Source organism: Gossypium arboreum, chromosome 12 (genome assembly GCF_025698485.1).
Source record: "Gossypium arboreum isolate Shixiya-1 chromosome 12, ASM2569848v2, whole genome shotgun sequence".
In the NCBI taxonomy this organism is placed as follows: domain Eukaryota; kingdom Viridiplantae; phylum Streptophyta; class Magnoliopsida; order Malvales; family Malvaceae; genus Gossypium; species Gossypium arboreum.
This window is the reverse complement of record NC_069081.1, coordinates 114,832,764-114,849,772: the sequence shown is the minus strand read 5'-3', so window position 1 is coordinate 114,849,772 and position 17,009 is coordinate 114,832,764. Positions and strand designations below refer to the sequence as shown.

The following is a 17,009-nucleotide window of genomic DNA, read 5'->3' as shown; positions in this document are numbered from 1 at the left end:
TCATGAATGGGTAAATTTTAAACTCTAATTTCTCTTCAGTCAATTGGTAGAAATAGAAAATTTAAGCTTCGGGATCTCAAAATACGAAAATCATTAAAAACGGGACAAAACCATACCTATATAAGCCATAAAAGCTTGGCGAATGGAGCTCATCCATGGCTGCTATTTTCTGTTCTTTCCACGGTTGAAGAAGAAAGAATGAAAAAATGATAGCTTTTATCATTTGTCTTATTAGGTTATTTTAATTAATTTACAAAATTACCCTTTTATTTCAACCAAATTTCAAAAATACCAAACAAATATCCATTCACTAACTTATTAAAGGAATAATTGTCACATAAGGACTTTCAATTTAAAACTCATAACAATTAGGCACCTCATATATAAAGAACTCAACTTTTGCACTTTTTACAATTTAGTCCTTTTGACTAAATTGAGTGCTCAAACGTCAAAATTTTCGAATAAAATTTTTACGAAATATTTTCATAAATTTATAGACTATAAAATATAATAAAATAATTTTTTTTTTTTTTCGGGTTTGTGGTCCCGAAACCATCGTTCGACTAGACCCGAATCCAAGCTATTACATTTCTTCCCTTTAGGGATTTTCGTCCCTAAAATCTTACCAAAAAAGTTGTTCTCTACTTTCACGAGTCACTTATATCTTTTTCTCACAACTTACAAAACAATTCCACACAAGCTCATACTCAAGATTTCCTATAGCTTTTCCATAGTTGAGGTATAAGCCTCTGAGCTCAATTTGAAACACCGAGACCGACATTCTTGGAACTATAAACTTAGAAACATACAACTCAGTCACATCGGTTGAATAATATATCTGTACATACTAAAATAATCATGCGACTTCCATCATCAATCTTTCACAATTCAACTTGCATCTCCTTTTTCCGGAAATGAGAGACATCCCGATACTGAAATTCATAATATCCTTTATCATTTTCTTCCCACTATCATAATCGACAATAATAATCTCAATACATTTGATATTCGGCTTTACCCTATAGACAATTCGACATCCTTTGAACGAATAAACAAGATATCGCTTGTGAACTCAGACTCAATTCTCAGATACCCGAGTTTCTCAAGATCAAATCTTACTCAATTAATAGTAATAGAAACCGAAATCAAATCCTCCTCGCAATTCCAAATTAAAAGTCGAATCATGCAGTACTTGTTTAATTTACCACTTATAGCCACATTTCTATACTCGATCATCAACTGCTTAGAAACTTTACTAACATGAATCAAATGATTCCAACTTCATAGATGTGGTCTTTTATTAATCAGATAACTATACTTATAACATCTCTCGAACAAGAGAAATCCAACTAATATGTTTCCATAACATACTTTCAAGAATAAAACCCATCATTTCGATTGTACGACTACTTACCAAAGAACACGTAACAGTATTCTCGAACCGAGAATAAACTTAAATGCACATAACTCAGATTTACTTTTGCGAATAACCATTCTTTACCCTAGAAATTTTAAAAAATCTCGACATTGAAATCCCCACACTTCTATGATCGAGCCGTAAGCTTAATCATAATAGATTCTAATATCGCAAGTCAAAGATTACTCGTAAAGATAAACCAAGCTTGATAATTCTCAAACAAGAACGATAGAAAAGCCAATATAAGAAATTCCAAGATATAAAGATTATACCGTAAATCGAGAATATAATCCATAAGAAAATAATAAAGATGATCCAAAAATCCTCGAGAAAACCGTAGGAAACTACATCAGTATGCTTTAGAATTTCTCATAATAGAGATAATATAATTCTCGCATATATAAACCATAATCAATAGAACATCGAATAATCTTACATAGATTTTTATCACAACTTCATTCCAATATATCGAATAGAAATCAAGAGATGGGAAATGTAGATCATAACTAATCGGACCAATAGAACTTTTCATCTAATATCACAGTCTCCAAAGATCCTCACACAAGAGAATTCCCACTCGAAAGGGATAACTATACGTATTCCCGAATAGAGGAAAACATAGAATACTCGTAAGAGAAAGATAGCCATCACTTTTGTTTAATTGAATTCATCATACTCGGACATCCGTGCAAGTCCGACATTATTCCTCTAACTAATTTCGCTTCGCTAATCTCATACTATTCCATTTTTGTACTCTTCTGGTTTCACTTTTGCAAGCTTATGCAACATATCTCTCGAGAATCTCATCGTAGAAATCTATTCGGTAAGGGCGAAGATTGTAAAGCCTCTAAACTTTTGACTCTCAAGCAAATACATATTCAACAACAAGATAGCTTTACGATATTGATTCAAACATTTCAAATTTCCAACTTGTTATAAACACATTTTCACATATCTCAAGAATACATGTAACTTTATTTCATGCGAATATTAGCTAAACATAAGTGAATTTATCATAACTCAAACTTTTATTTCTTTTCTCGAATTATCCTTAATGTTTTATCAAATTCCATATTTAGTCTTAATCACTTGCCAATATTTATCAAATTGGAGAACGCCTTATGGTTTTGAGTACATCGCTACTTGATGCCATAGTTCAACTATGGTCTTGTACTAGCTCTCATCCATCTGTGTTGATGCCGTGTCCCGCATGTGTCTTACATCGACACATGTAACCGTGCCGACGCATGTCTCATACATGTCTTACACTAGCACATCTCGTAGCCGACGCATGTCCCGTACATGTCCGACATCGGCTATCATCTCGAGGCCGATGCATGTCCTGCACATGTCTTACATCGCTCTCATCGTGGGTGATGCATGTCCTGACATGTCTTACACTAGCCCTCGCCTCAATGCCGATGCCATGTCTCATACATGGTCTTACACCGCACACAAATCTCATGTATTGCCATGGTCCAACCATAGACTTTTCCGTCAATTCATTAGTGAACGATCGTACTCATTCCCTCGCTCCACCCAATTTGATCTTTCATTACAACTTTCATGCTATTGTGACATTTATGATTCTGTAACTGAGATTATAAAGCATAACATTATTGCATATTGACTTCATCAATCTAGACATAAATGTCAACCTCATGTATATATCGATTATTAATCATGCAATAAAAGCATTCATACATACATTCTGTCATTTCAAGAAAATTTCTTTCTTTTCCTAAACACTTGGCCAAATCAAGTTGGACATTTAACATCGTATGAATACTAACATGCATAAAAGCATTTTTCACAACTTAACTGTGTTTTACTCCACTATTTCACATTCTTTAACTCAAGAGTATCACATAGTGAATACTAGTTCATATGAAAATCATGAATATCTTTTCATACCTTTCCCATTTTTAGCATGTCACAAGCATGATTCAATAACCTCAACTTTACTCTTATCTCTATCAAGATTTGCTCGGTTCGAACTCATTCCTGTCTTAATCAACAGCTTTGTTAGGGTAGAGATATCACACTATCACGAGTAATACTATGTCATGTATAGCTAGACTCTCTTACGCTAGGTTAGTCCGAGAACCGACTAAACCATGCTCGATACCACTAAATGTAACACCCTCGCCAGCATCCGACGCCGGACGGGTTCGAGGTGCTACCGACTTTTACTAACACTTCCATACTAAACAGGCCATGAAATCTCAAATAATTAAAACTTTTCTTTTCACATGCAATTTGTCCCTTATGCGAGCTTACGAGGCCCAATACATGCATTCGGGCTTCAGACCCAATCGAGAACTCATGAAAAACTTAGAAAAATCTCTTGCGTTAAGGCTTCACACGCCCATGTGCTCAGCCGTGTGGCTGTGAATAGTCTAATTATCAAGCCTTTTGTCACTCTCACACCACATGCATAGATACATACTTATCCAATAACACACAACGTGGCATAAATGAGCTCTTAAACATCTACAAACATGATATGCTCAAGTTATTTTCTTATGTAATAAATATTATAGAATTTGCCCATATCATTACCACATACTAGACATAACTATCATTACATCACAAACCATTCATGAAGCATTATTAACTATTTACCAATCACTTAATCCTGCATTAGTTACTAGCTCATCAATGAATCTCAATTCAATCTCTAGGCATACATGTTGTAAGCCACATCACAAGAAATAATAACATAAATGCATAAGAATAATCATATGGGCCCATAACGTCATTAGCCGACATAGGCCAATTTACATGACTAATACTACCTTAATAACAAGCCAATGCCTTTGGCTAAATCATAATATTACATACTCACATTAAAACCCTATACATGCCATAGACTCAATCACTTGAGTTTACTTATCCGATAACGTTAACTCGATAGGGTGATAATATCTCTGACGGCCTCCAACCCGAGCTAACCTGGAACTCTAGAAAACATGGGAAAGAAAGGGTAAGCTTTCGCTTAGTAAGTTCATATGAAAACAATAAGCAACTCATTAACTTGTTTTATCAATGTTTACAACATATTTTCAAGTTCACTACAAGCTGTCTTTCTGAGCAACGGTCACTAAATTATTTATATCTGGAGCTACGAAACTCCGAATTAAGTTCCGTTAATTTTCCCTGAAACTAGACTTATTTTCTTTTTTCCATAAAATTTCCAGAATTTTTGGTTAAGCCAAATAGTACAGTTTATTAGTTAAAGTCTCCCTGTTTCAGGGTATGACCACTCTGACCCCTGTACACTACAAACCGAATTTCTCCTGTACAAAATTCCAACGACCATTCCGTTTATTCCCCATAAAAATAGACTCAATAAGGAATCCATTCATGTAAGGTATAACTCTTAATAATTTTTGTACAATTTTGGTGAATTTCTAAAGTTAGAACAGGGATCTCGAATTCATTCAGACCCTGTTTCACAAGAATTCAAATATCAAACAATATGGAATTCTTTTTCTTCCTCTGTTTCTTTCATGTGAAAATAGACTCATTAAGCTTTAATCCCATATTTTATTCTGCCTCTAACTCATTTTCCACTATTTTTAGTGTATTTTCAAAGTTACACTACTGCAGTAACTCAAATCTATCAAGGCTAAATTACTCATTCATGATCATTGTTCATAATATTAATACAACACCATTTTATCCATCATGGTAAGAATACATATTATGCATCATAGATCATCACATATCAAGGCATTCTCATAGGATTAGTATACATACTTGCACAACTCGTAACATAACTCGAGTGCATACTCACCAATGACTTACCTCATTGAGACCATCATTAACTCTTTCCTTGGATTGCCCGTTGAACACTTGGAATACTAATTAGATACTCGGAAAAGCCTTTGCACATAAGCGCTTCAATTGTAGCTAAAGCTACCTCATATCTCATGACATTTCAATGCTCACTCTCGAGCTAGTCATCTAGACTCATAATTCCTAGTGACATGTCACTCGATCCTATTCTATTCCTAAGGTTCAAACGGATTTTTCCTCGCCTATTAAGGCTTTGTCTTATCATATTTCTATTAATTACATACACATTAATATCTGTACAATTCATGTAATGATAACATTTAAATACATGTATAGCATGGTATTGTTTACATACTAACTTACCTCGATACCACAAATGTGAAAAGGACATACTCGTCCATAAATCGATTTCTTTCCGCTCTAGGTCCAAGTCTCAATTTTCATCATCTATAACATCACATTTAGCCTACCAATCAGTCACAATATTCATATGGGTCTAAAATCATATTTTTACAAATTTTCATTTTGACCCCTAAACTTTTGCATATTTGCACTTTTGCCCCAATGCTCGTAAATTAATTTTTATTCAATTTCTATAAGGTTTAAGACATGCTGAACATTTTTCTCTTCTATGGCAACTCCAAATTTTAACTAATTCACACACTTATGACCAATTTGTAACTTTCACAATTTAACCCATTTTGACATTTTTACCGAAATTCATTGAATAAAACTCATATTTAACACATCAAACATTCATTATCCACTATAAATCATCAAAGCACAACCATATCATGAATGGGTAAATTTTAAACTCTAATTTCTCTTCAATCAATTGGTAGAAATAGAAAATTTAAGCTTCGGGATCTCAAAATACGAAAATCATTAAAAACGGACAAAAACCATACCTATATAAGCCATAAAAGCTTGGCGAATGGAGCTCATCCATGGCTGCTATTTTCTGTTCTTTCCCACGGTTGAAGAAGAAAGAATGAAAAAATGATAGCTTTTATCATTTGTGTTATTAGGTTATTTTAATTAATTTACAAAATTACCCTTTTATTTCAACCAAATTTCAAAATACCAAACAAATATCCATTCACTAACTTATTAAAGGAATAATTGTCACATAAGGACTTTCAATTTAAAACTCATAACAATTAGGCACCTCATATATAAAGAACTCAACTTTTGCACTTTTTACAATTTAGTCCTTTTGACTAAATTGAGTGCTCAAACGTCAAAATTTTCGAATAAAATTTTTACGAAATATTTTCATAAATTTATAGACTATAAAAATATAATAAAATAAATTTTTTTTTTTCGTCGGGTTTGTGGTCCCGAAACCACTGTTCGACTAAACCCAAAATCGGCTATTACATTTATAATTTTATAAAAAATATTTTAAAACTTTTAATATATTTTTACAATTTTAATAATTTTGTAATAATTTCAACTAATTTCTTTGCAATTAACGTGTTTTTTTTATAAATTTTATTTTTCTAGATTTTTAAATAATTTATATTTTTTCTAAAATTTATATATATTTTTATGATATTTTTATGTATTTATTTCTAATTTTATACTTTTAATGTGTATATGCATTTAATAAAAGAAAATATTTTTTTTCATAAAGACATCATCTAATTGCGCTTTTTGATTGGTTATAAGTTTTTTTTTAATGTCTATTAGAAAATGGACTAAAAATATAGGAATAAATTATATTAGGATTATCTTAAAAGCATAGTTTTTAGGCACAAATGAAATAGTGTCACATCATTAAATTTTAAATATAACAAAGTATTATTATACACTCATCTATATCTACTATCTTCTCCAACTTAATTTAACTTTAATGGAATTACTTAAAATAATTAATATTTTAAATTATAAACAAACATATTTTTTTCTTTTACAATTTTTAATCATTTTATATTTTTCCGAAGTTAATATTTTTTTCCTTTTTTGATTTTAAGTTTTCTATTTCATATTATATATTTTTTAAAAGTAAAATTATATTGCTTTGAAACTTCGTAATAAGAATTATATAAATTTTAAAGTTTCTTATGTTATTTAATTTTTTATGTTAATTACTTATTTTTTTCTTTTTAAAAAGAAAAATAGAGTGGAGGGTAGGTTGAATATGAATAGGTGTATAATAATAATTTCATGTTTTTAAATTTTGATAATATGACTAAGTTTTATTAGTACTTAAAAAATTTTAGGATCATTCTAATATAAGTTATTCAAAAAAATATAAGAGAAACATAATTTTAGTACCAAATTGTGAAGTAAGTATAATTTAAATACCAAATTGAAATAAAAAAATTAGATGTCAAAGTGAAAAACAAATATACTTTAAAAGTTAAATTGTGAATTAAGCCTAAAATTATTAATATATATTTTAAAAAATTATATTTTTTATTTAATTTAATAATAATATATCACATTATCATTTATTTGAATGCATTGACAACAAATATTATACTTTAATATTTTACATCATCTATTACAAATTTGTTTTTCTTTCAACCCTATCAAATAAAATAACTTCTCATCACGTACAAAATCCAATTTGTCTCAATCCGATTTTAACCCCAAAATATTGGCTTCATTTGCTACCTTTCTTTTATCAAGCTGTTTTTGTTGGAACCACAGTCATGACTCGTGAGCTCCTTCTTTTTTCTCCTTCCTATAAATTATGTCCTCTCTCTTCCCAAACATTTATCAATCTTTCAAGCTTTTCTCCAGAAAAAGAAAAATTAAAGAAATCAAAATGGCAGTTAGTCCACACTTTTCACTGGCAGCTATTTTCACCTTATTTCTCTTTACAACTAACCCAAACTACTGTCAAGCATATAGAAAAGTTCTCAGCTCTGACACAAATACAGAGTTCATCAAAACTTCCTGTGCTGCCACCACCTACCCTGACCTCTGTTTCGCCTCCTTTTCTAGCTACGCAACCGAAATCCAAGCCGATCCCAAAATATTAGCTACCAAGTCCCTCAATTTGACACTTAACACCACGCTCTCGGCTTCCCAAAACCTGACGGAGCTCTGCAAAACGCAGGGCATAAAGCCTACTGAGGCTGCGCCTCTTCACGATTGCGTGGAAGAAATAAGTGACTCGGTCGATGAACTAACAAAGTCTATTCCTGAAATGGAAGAGATTGAAGGCAAAAGCTTTGCTTTCAGAATGAGTGATATCCAAACATGGGTTAGTGCAGCTTTGACCGATGAAGATACTTGCATGGATGGTTTCTCCGAGACTACAATGGATGGTAATGTCAAAGCCTCTGTCAGGATTGTAATCGAGAAAGTTGCACAGTTGACAAGCATTTCCTTGGCTTTTATCAACCAGTATGCCCGCACCAAGAAGTGATCTGTTATTTCAAAAGCATGTACTTGTACAATTCATTTCCTATGCAAATTGTATTTCAGCTTTTTTTCTTTTTTCTGACTTGTTTTACTTATCGATTAGCAAGGCTTGCAATAATAAGTATGAAAATACAAAGAAAAAGGGCGTTGCTAGTTGCTGCATGCAACTATTTCCACTTTGTTGAGCTTGTGGGTTGTTTAGAAGTTGAAGGCAAAATGTTGTGTGGATAATTATGAATGTACGCGCTAAATACAGAGGGCCCATGGTTCATCGCTTTCACTTTTTCTAGCAGGGCATAGCCAGGGTGGTGAGCGGGTCGTGTCCCTCTTAATTAAATGGTACAATTACAATTTCAATATTTTCCTAATTTTAATAATTTAATTTAATCTTTATTAGTCTTTTCATTAAAAATTCCAATTTTGAAAAATAATTTTTTAATTTAAACCATTTTAAAACAAAATTTTTAGCTCAATCTCTGAAAATTACTCCCTATAAAATCCCTCTTGTTTTACTATAAATATGGCCCGGCTGAAAAAGACAAGTGGGTAAGAGATCACGTGCAAGTCTCTTCTAATAAAATGATAGATAGCAAAACAAATTCTATCGAATAAGGGTTTGGAATTGGAGAATGAAGCTGAACCTTGTCTCCCCAATCCAGGGTCCTACTTATCACAATAAGGAAAGCCCAAAACAACATGCTTCCCAGGGAAACCGTGACACTTTTTGTCACCTTAGGGCTTAAAGGGCAATGGTGATCACATCTGTCTTGTATTTATTGATTCACATACATGAAACTATACACCACGTGAACATTGAGAGGCTACCAACAATTCATGGGACACTTAACACGAACATTGATTACCGACTTCTTCATCCCTGTTTATGTATCATAATTGTGTTATAATATAAGTTAATAATTTATAATATAAAAATTTTATCATATTTATAATATATTCATATTAAAAAAATATTTGCCACAGTCAAATTTTAAATTTAATATTCAATTCCAAATATATAAATTTTTATTATTTATTGTGATTGTTGAATTTGTCGAACAACAAAGTCAAATCATAATTGTAACCGTGTTTTAGTGGGGACCAATCGTTCAAAAGAGATCATGGCCGATAATGATCACATTTGGCTGGAACGAAATATTAGCCATTCATTCTTATGTAGAAAAATAAAAGTATAATGCGCTATTTATCCGTAAATGTTTATATTTTCTCAATTTTAATCTTATCTTTCTCTTCAGTTAAATTTGAATTTTATCTTTTAAAAATAATCAAATTTGATCATTAAATTGCTATTTTTAACAAATTGAGATTATTTATAAATTTTAAGATTTTTTTTACTTACGACTAAATCAATATAATATATAAAAATTAAGAGCAAAATTTATTATTATACCGATTTTTTAACGGTCGCATCACCCTTTTATCAAAGGTTAAACAGCACTTAACGAAAATGTACCAAAAATATGGTCTCAATTAGTTGGGTGACCAAAAACTAGGTGATTTATAGTATATTTATCTATTCTTAAAATTAAAACTCGAGTCATCCAAACTTCACTAAAATAAAATATGGTTATTATATTCGAGACTAGACACCAAGTCTAAATGGCTTTACCACACATCTTCTCGAAACAACGTGATTATTTGTTATTGAGGATGTTACAAACCCATTATTTACTTCTTTCATACTCTTACCATACCAGTTGCTTTTTAACTCAACTACCATTGTCTTAGTCCAAAAAGGTTTACACCAAATTACATAAAAATTTGTTGGTTTTTTAATCGTGTTGTTTTCCATACTTGTTACAACAACCTTGCAACTAAATTCAGACAATATTTCATAAATAATGTATTAAATATTTATTTCATTTAAAAAATTATAAATTATCACATTAACGAAATTAACAAAAATTAGTATTGCCAATAGCTAGGAGGAGTAGGAGAACTATGAGAAGGATTCAGTCCTCCCGATACTTTTCTCTTTATGATGATATTATATACGGAAGGTGGAATAGGAAATTTATGAAGAGGATTCGATCCTTTTTGTGTTTCTCTTTTCACGATGACATCATTAATGGCAATAGGGTTGAGATGAGAATTGTCAAGAGGATTTGGCTCTCTTAGCGTCTCTCTTTTTATGATGATATCATTAATGACAGTAGGACTAAGAGGAGAATCATGGAGAGGATTGGTCCTCCTGATATTTTAGCTAAAAAATTAGTATGAATTATGTACTAAAACACATATAAATATTTTAAATATATACTCTATTAAATCATAATTAAATTTAACATTATATATGCATCTAATTCTTTAAATTATATTAAAAAACTGAAATCTAAAATTTCCAATTAATATTATAGATGTTTTGGAAAGATATTTAGTAATTAGTTTTTAATATAAATACACTCGTGTTATATTTGATTAATTATTGTATTGGTGAGTCTCATTGAATTTAATGTAATATGAATGTCTCAATTATACTCTCTAATTCTTATGGTGTTGTTGAGAATTTGAATAATTATGTAGGTAATTTCAAACAATTACTCTTAAATCTAATTACATTATGAATTTTCAAAAAACTCTTACTTGATTTACGTTTAAGAATTTATTTTATATATTTTTTATAAAAATGTAATTATATTTTATTTTATTAATCTTATTTAGAGTGAAATTCTATTCACGAGAGATAATTTTCATATCTTTTGGGCTACTAAATTTTAACTAAATTATATATTATTTATTGTTAATTATTTATATTAATTTTAACTAAATTGTGATTCAAACTCAAATTATTCTTGAAAAAGTGAACACCTAACCAATAGTCTACAACTTAGGGTTCAATTTTAACTAAATTACATCATATTTGTTATTAATTATTTATAGTTAACTAAGGATCAATACAACAAATGAGTATATGTTTAATATAATTAAATAAAATTATATAGTATGTTTATTCTTTTTGTTATTTTATTAGTAATAGTCTTGTTGAGTAATTTTTGAATTAACATATGTAATATACAATGATTTGATTTTAATTTTTATTATTTGTTTAAATTTTTTCTCAATTATTATAAATAAATTTTATAATTTAAAATTGTACAATTAAATTTATACTACTAAATATAATATAAAATTATAATAAAATTACACTGTATTAATTAAACACATTTAAAAATTAAAATCCATTGTAATGCTAAATGTGTATTATTACCATAATAATGCACATTATTAAAGACAAGCACGTGTTAAATGCTTAACACCGTTATAAGATTCAAGAGATAGAAGTGGTCATGCAGTCCACTGGACTTTACCACTGGCTCACTCCAACTAGAGAGGAACCGACAGTGTGTGGCGAAAGCAATGGGGGAAATGGGCTTCCTATCTTTCGTTTAATTAGGTTTTCCTCTATTTGGGCAAGGCAGTAATATTAAGTTTTCTGGGTTTTTTTTTTGTAAGACGGGATAGGAGCAACTTTTTTTTTTTTAAGTGATGGCATTAAACTCTCAATTTTTTTTTTATAAAAATAACCTTAAAATATTAAATATTTTCGAAAATGATCTGAAAAAATATATATACACAAAAATAACCAATTTGTTTCGGTGAAAGTCGATGTCATTTGACTAACTGGCGGGTATCACCTCCTTTTTCCCCAATCATTACCTAATCATCATTTGTAAATAAAAAATAAAAAATAGTGTTGCCACTATGTTAGGCAACACCTGTATGTATTTTTTGAAATACCCATTAAGAATACGGGTATTAACAATGAGAAAAAAGAAAAAAATATTTTTTAATGTGTGTCAGCCTATTAGGCAACACCGGTCAAATTTATTAAAAATATATATTTTTTCAGTGAGACAAAAATTATAAAAAAAATTGGTGTCGTCGCCATGTCAGACGACATCAGTGGTTATTAGGGGAATTTTTTTTAATGGGTGTCGTCGGTGTATCAGGCGGCGCCAATGACATTTTTTTAATTAATTGGTGTCGCCATGCTATCAAGCGGCACCACCCACTATATATACCGTATCCCCGTGCAAAATCTGTATATGTTGAAGTGTTTGGTTATTTTTAAAAAAAAATTGTTTAAGAGAAGAAAAAAAGAAAGAAAAATTTGTGGTTAGTAGTAGTGGAAAAAAAAAAGATAAGTGTTCAATAAAAAGGAAGAAAATAGAAAAAAAATGCTTTTTTTGTGTTCGGTGTTAAAAATTAGGGGAGCAAGATTTATTTGTGTTGGTGTTTTAGGGGGAAATTGTGATAATTTTAAGGTATGTTTGAGTTCACGGTGATGTGATAGCGCTCGGAGACCCACAAATTTAATTTGCCATGTGGGGGGAGTGCACCATCATCTTAGAAGATGTTGCATTACAACCCGGGCTCCCAATTAACAATGGTTATTCGGTCATGAGTTCAAGTATAATGTTCAAACTTGCACAAGGAAAGCCTTATCAGTTGATGGTAGTTATGCGGTAAAGTTTAATGCCACAAGAATATGATGTTTTATAAACCTCATACATAGTTTAAGATTATAATCATTGGGAAAAAGGGGTTTAATCAACTTATTATTTTTCTCTATCAAAGTAGCACCCTTAATCTCATTGTCCAAAACCTATGTTAGATGGATGTGGAGGCAAGAAGACTTTCAAAGGGGGAGTGACTGTGACGGTGGAGAAAAGCCAAAACACTACTCGGGACGGCAACAATTGTAGTTATTAAAGTGGTGCATGAAAGAAAGGGTAAAGTGAAAAAAATAAAACAATTGAAAAAAAACACAAAGAAAAAAAAAAAAAGAAAATATGGTGGGAACGTGACCGCCACTATATCATGTGATTATTCTAACTACAGTTAATGTTATTATCATACAACTTAAAATAATAATAGGGATTATCATATTTGAATCTATTATTCATGTAACTAGAACTAACACGTCGACGTCAGCACTAAGAATGTGGATATTTTGTGATGATGTTTGAGTTGATACTTGACAGCAGGGTAGGGTTGGTAAAAGCAAAAGGATTTTGGAATATTATAAGATGAGAAAATACTAGCTTTAGATGGAACAAAACTGTCACTAACTATATAACTAAATGTTCGAAATCCATGAAAAAGACCTCCGGTAATAAAAATTTCCAGGGTTGACCTTAATCAGATGCTAATCATCGAATCCATGCAAATTGTGAGGAACAAGACGATGGAAGTATAGATTAAGGAGTTGGGACTGAGTTGTATGGTTCAAAGCAAAAGAAAATCGGTCCATCATGTGATGAGACACTGATATTATTGGAGAAAATGATATTGCAGCACTGTCAGACAATAAAGGGTAGTTGGAGTTAACTTTTAGCCTTCGAAAAATTGGATTTTAAATTAATTTAGATTTAGAAAACAATGCATATTAAGTAATAATAAATAAAAATATAATATTTATTATGAGAAAGGATTGTATGAAACAGTGACGCCACGTCATCTGTATTATTTTTTAATAGTTTTAAATCACATCAATATTCTTATCTTGAATTTCAGTATTTTAATTTAGATTTAATTTTTTTAGGATAAAATCCTAAAATTCAAGATAAAAGTACTGATGTGGCATAAAACTATTGAAAATAGATACAGATGACGTGGCGTCATTGTTTCATACAATCCTTTTTCTATTTATTATTTATCAAATCTAAGAATTTGTAGGATGTTTATTTAAGAATTTGAAATTTTGAGAAATTTATTAATTTAGAAAATGCATACTTTTTACACTTACAATTTATACAGATATTAAATACTAATCTAAATTTTGAAGTTTAAGTTCCCAAACATTGTAAAGTTGGTCCAAAAGTTAACTACTTATTTACCACGTGGCTATTAATTAATAATACGATCATTGATAAACATTGACCAATATAAATGAATGTTTACTTTACTAAGATTTATTTTCTACATGATCCAAATACTATAAATATCTAAATAATTATAAAATTATATAATAAAAAAAGTGTCGCGCACCATCATGGACTAATATATATGTATTCAAAATTGTGTTCCCATCTACTTCTTAAAATAATTGTTTTCTTATCTCTATAATTGCTCATCTCACGAGTTGCAACTTAAATTCAAAAAAAAAATTAAAATCTAAATTCATTTTTGGTTAATTTAGCCTGACCCAAAAGCTTATTTCATTAATCAAAATATTAAAAAGTAAAAATATGTTTTAAATTTATATTTATATATTTATAATTAATTACAATTTAAAATACTTTTTCCCATTTAAATCGAATTCAAACTAGGTTAAACTAAAAAGGACTTTTTGTCGAAGCCCATCCTTAGTTGGATCGAGCTTTCCAGCTACCATGCCTTTGGACAATTGCCTTTTACAAAATCAATTGATTTTTTAGACATTTTAATGATTCTTTATGATTTATAGTTTTTTAATAATTTTTACAAAATTTAAAATTTTTCATATTTATATGAATTTAGATAAATAATTATTTGAATTTAAATAAACATTGATGTCCATTTGTTTAGGTTTATTATGGACATGTTTTTTAGTATTTTTAATTTATTGAATAATTTTGACAATTTTTTAATATTTTATAATATTATTACCTACGTCTAATATGAGCCTGAACAAATTATTTATCCAAATTTGAATGAAGTTGACATTTATTTATCTCGATCAACGTTTGATCAATGTTGATCATCACTAATTAATGATCAACAATCATGTTATCGATCAATAGTTATGTCATTGATGACATATGAAAAAACTAAATATATGACACGTTAACATCCGTTGAGCGGGTCACATTTTTTTTAACACGATTAATTTTTTACATCAAAAACTATAATCATGAAATAATGTATATTCTAAAAACGAGATAAAAAATATTTAAGTATAAAAAAAAACATAAATAATTTAGAGACCATAATCATTAAATAAACAAAAGTATGCTCGGAAAAATATTTTTTTCTAGTTTTAATAGATGAAGAGTCGAGAGATTTAGCGGTTGATGTACCTGAACTCAAGCATCTCTATTACACCGGAGATGGCAAAGCAAAACCCGAAACAAAGATGGTCTAAAAAATATATAGGATTTGACGGGTGGCGACCCACTCAACATTGCTTTAGTTGGCCAACATGATTGAAGTTTAGGAGAGACAAAAGCTGGTTTTATGTCTCATAAAAAGCATCTATATATATATATATATGTTTTGTACAACCCATATCCCTCACTCGTAGGAGACTTGTTGATGACAAAAGCAGTTCCCCCACTTGAAATAACTAAAAACTACCCACCAAAAAAAGCTTCTACCTTTAACTGCTCTGTCTGTCGTCCATCACTTGATCATAGGAAAGGATCTGCAACAATCAAAGACAACTTTTGAGCTTCACTAGTGCCTTGCACGTGGATTGTCCACAATCCTGCAATGCCCGCTGTTGATAATCAAGAATACGTGCCACTAAATTTGGTTATTTTTCTCTCAAATTTCTTGAGCAACTAGCATACATGTTATAGACATATGTATGGTATTGTTGACGTGAGCAACTAGCATGACTAATGTTTAGAATGTGAAGTGGTACAACAAATGTAGTTATAAAAAGAGGCGTTTATTTGCCTTTAAGATTGTAATTAAATGATTTTGGGAAGCACATCCGCATCTAATCAACCTATTTTGGCCAATAAATATATTATACAACATAAAGAATGTAGGTACTTAAGGCTAGAAATTGGGAGGAGCAATAGGCCAACTAAGTCTGGCTTGAGGCCAATAAGGACTCAAAAATTCAACGCAAATCTAAATATCTGTTTCTAATTTGGTTTGATTGGGTGATTTTGATTTAAACAAAACCCATTTCCTAATTCACAAGGTGGCGTATTGGCATGGGCCTATAACCAAATGTGAAGATACCTTGCTTTATTCCTGATAACAGGAGAGGAGAGAAATGGGCATATCATGTAACATGTGCTATATTCATATTCACATTCTCATACAGTAATAGTAGCTTTTACCATCCATACACGTGGCATGATTTTTATTTGAACCGAAGAGGACCACAATTGCACTGCAAGGGCCAAGCCAAGGCTAAAAAGGGACCTTAAAAAATCTCTAGTCGTTTTCATCTTACCGTGCTACATGCGCTATACTAAAAACGCAGCGTTGGACATTATTGTAAGAGCACATCACATGGATCTCCATCTGTTATACCGTTGGTAAAAACTATAAAGCTGTGAAACAAGTGAAGCCAAGGAGGCTATAGTCGGCTTCAATCATCTGGGCTGGACCAGCGCCGCACCCACCTCAAGTGGCTCACAGCTAGCTGTCATTTCTCTTACACTTTGATTGGGCCATATTACTCCAGGTCCAGGCACTTGTTTTCTATTATCCTTTCAATAATAATAAATAGTAG

At 30.6% G+C, this 17,009-nt stretch overlaps 1 protein-coding gene across 1 annotated transcript; it reads left to right on the top strand.

Moving 5' to 3' along the window:
• The first annotated feature begins 7,855 nt into the window (after positions 1-7,855).
• Positions 7,856-8,738, top strand: LOC108478594 (21 kDa protein-like). The gene has a single exon (XM_017781058.2). The coding sequence runs from the start codon at positions 7,920-7,922 to the stop codon at positions 8,598-8,600; it is 681 nt and encodes a 226-aa protein (XP_017636547.1). The 5' UTR covers positions 7,856-7,919; the 3' UTR covers positions 8,601-8,738.
• The last annotated feature ends 8,271 nt before the right edge of the window (positions 8,739-17,009 follow it).

What these genes read in the sequence shown, in the direction of transcription:
- LOC108478594 (XM_017781058.2), top strand. Translation starts at nt 7,920, where the DNA reads ATGTCCTCTCTCTTCCCAAACATTTATCAATCTTTCAAGCTTTTCTCC.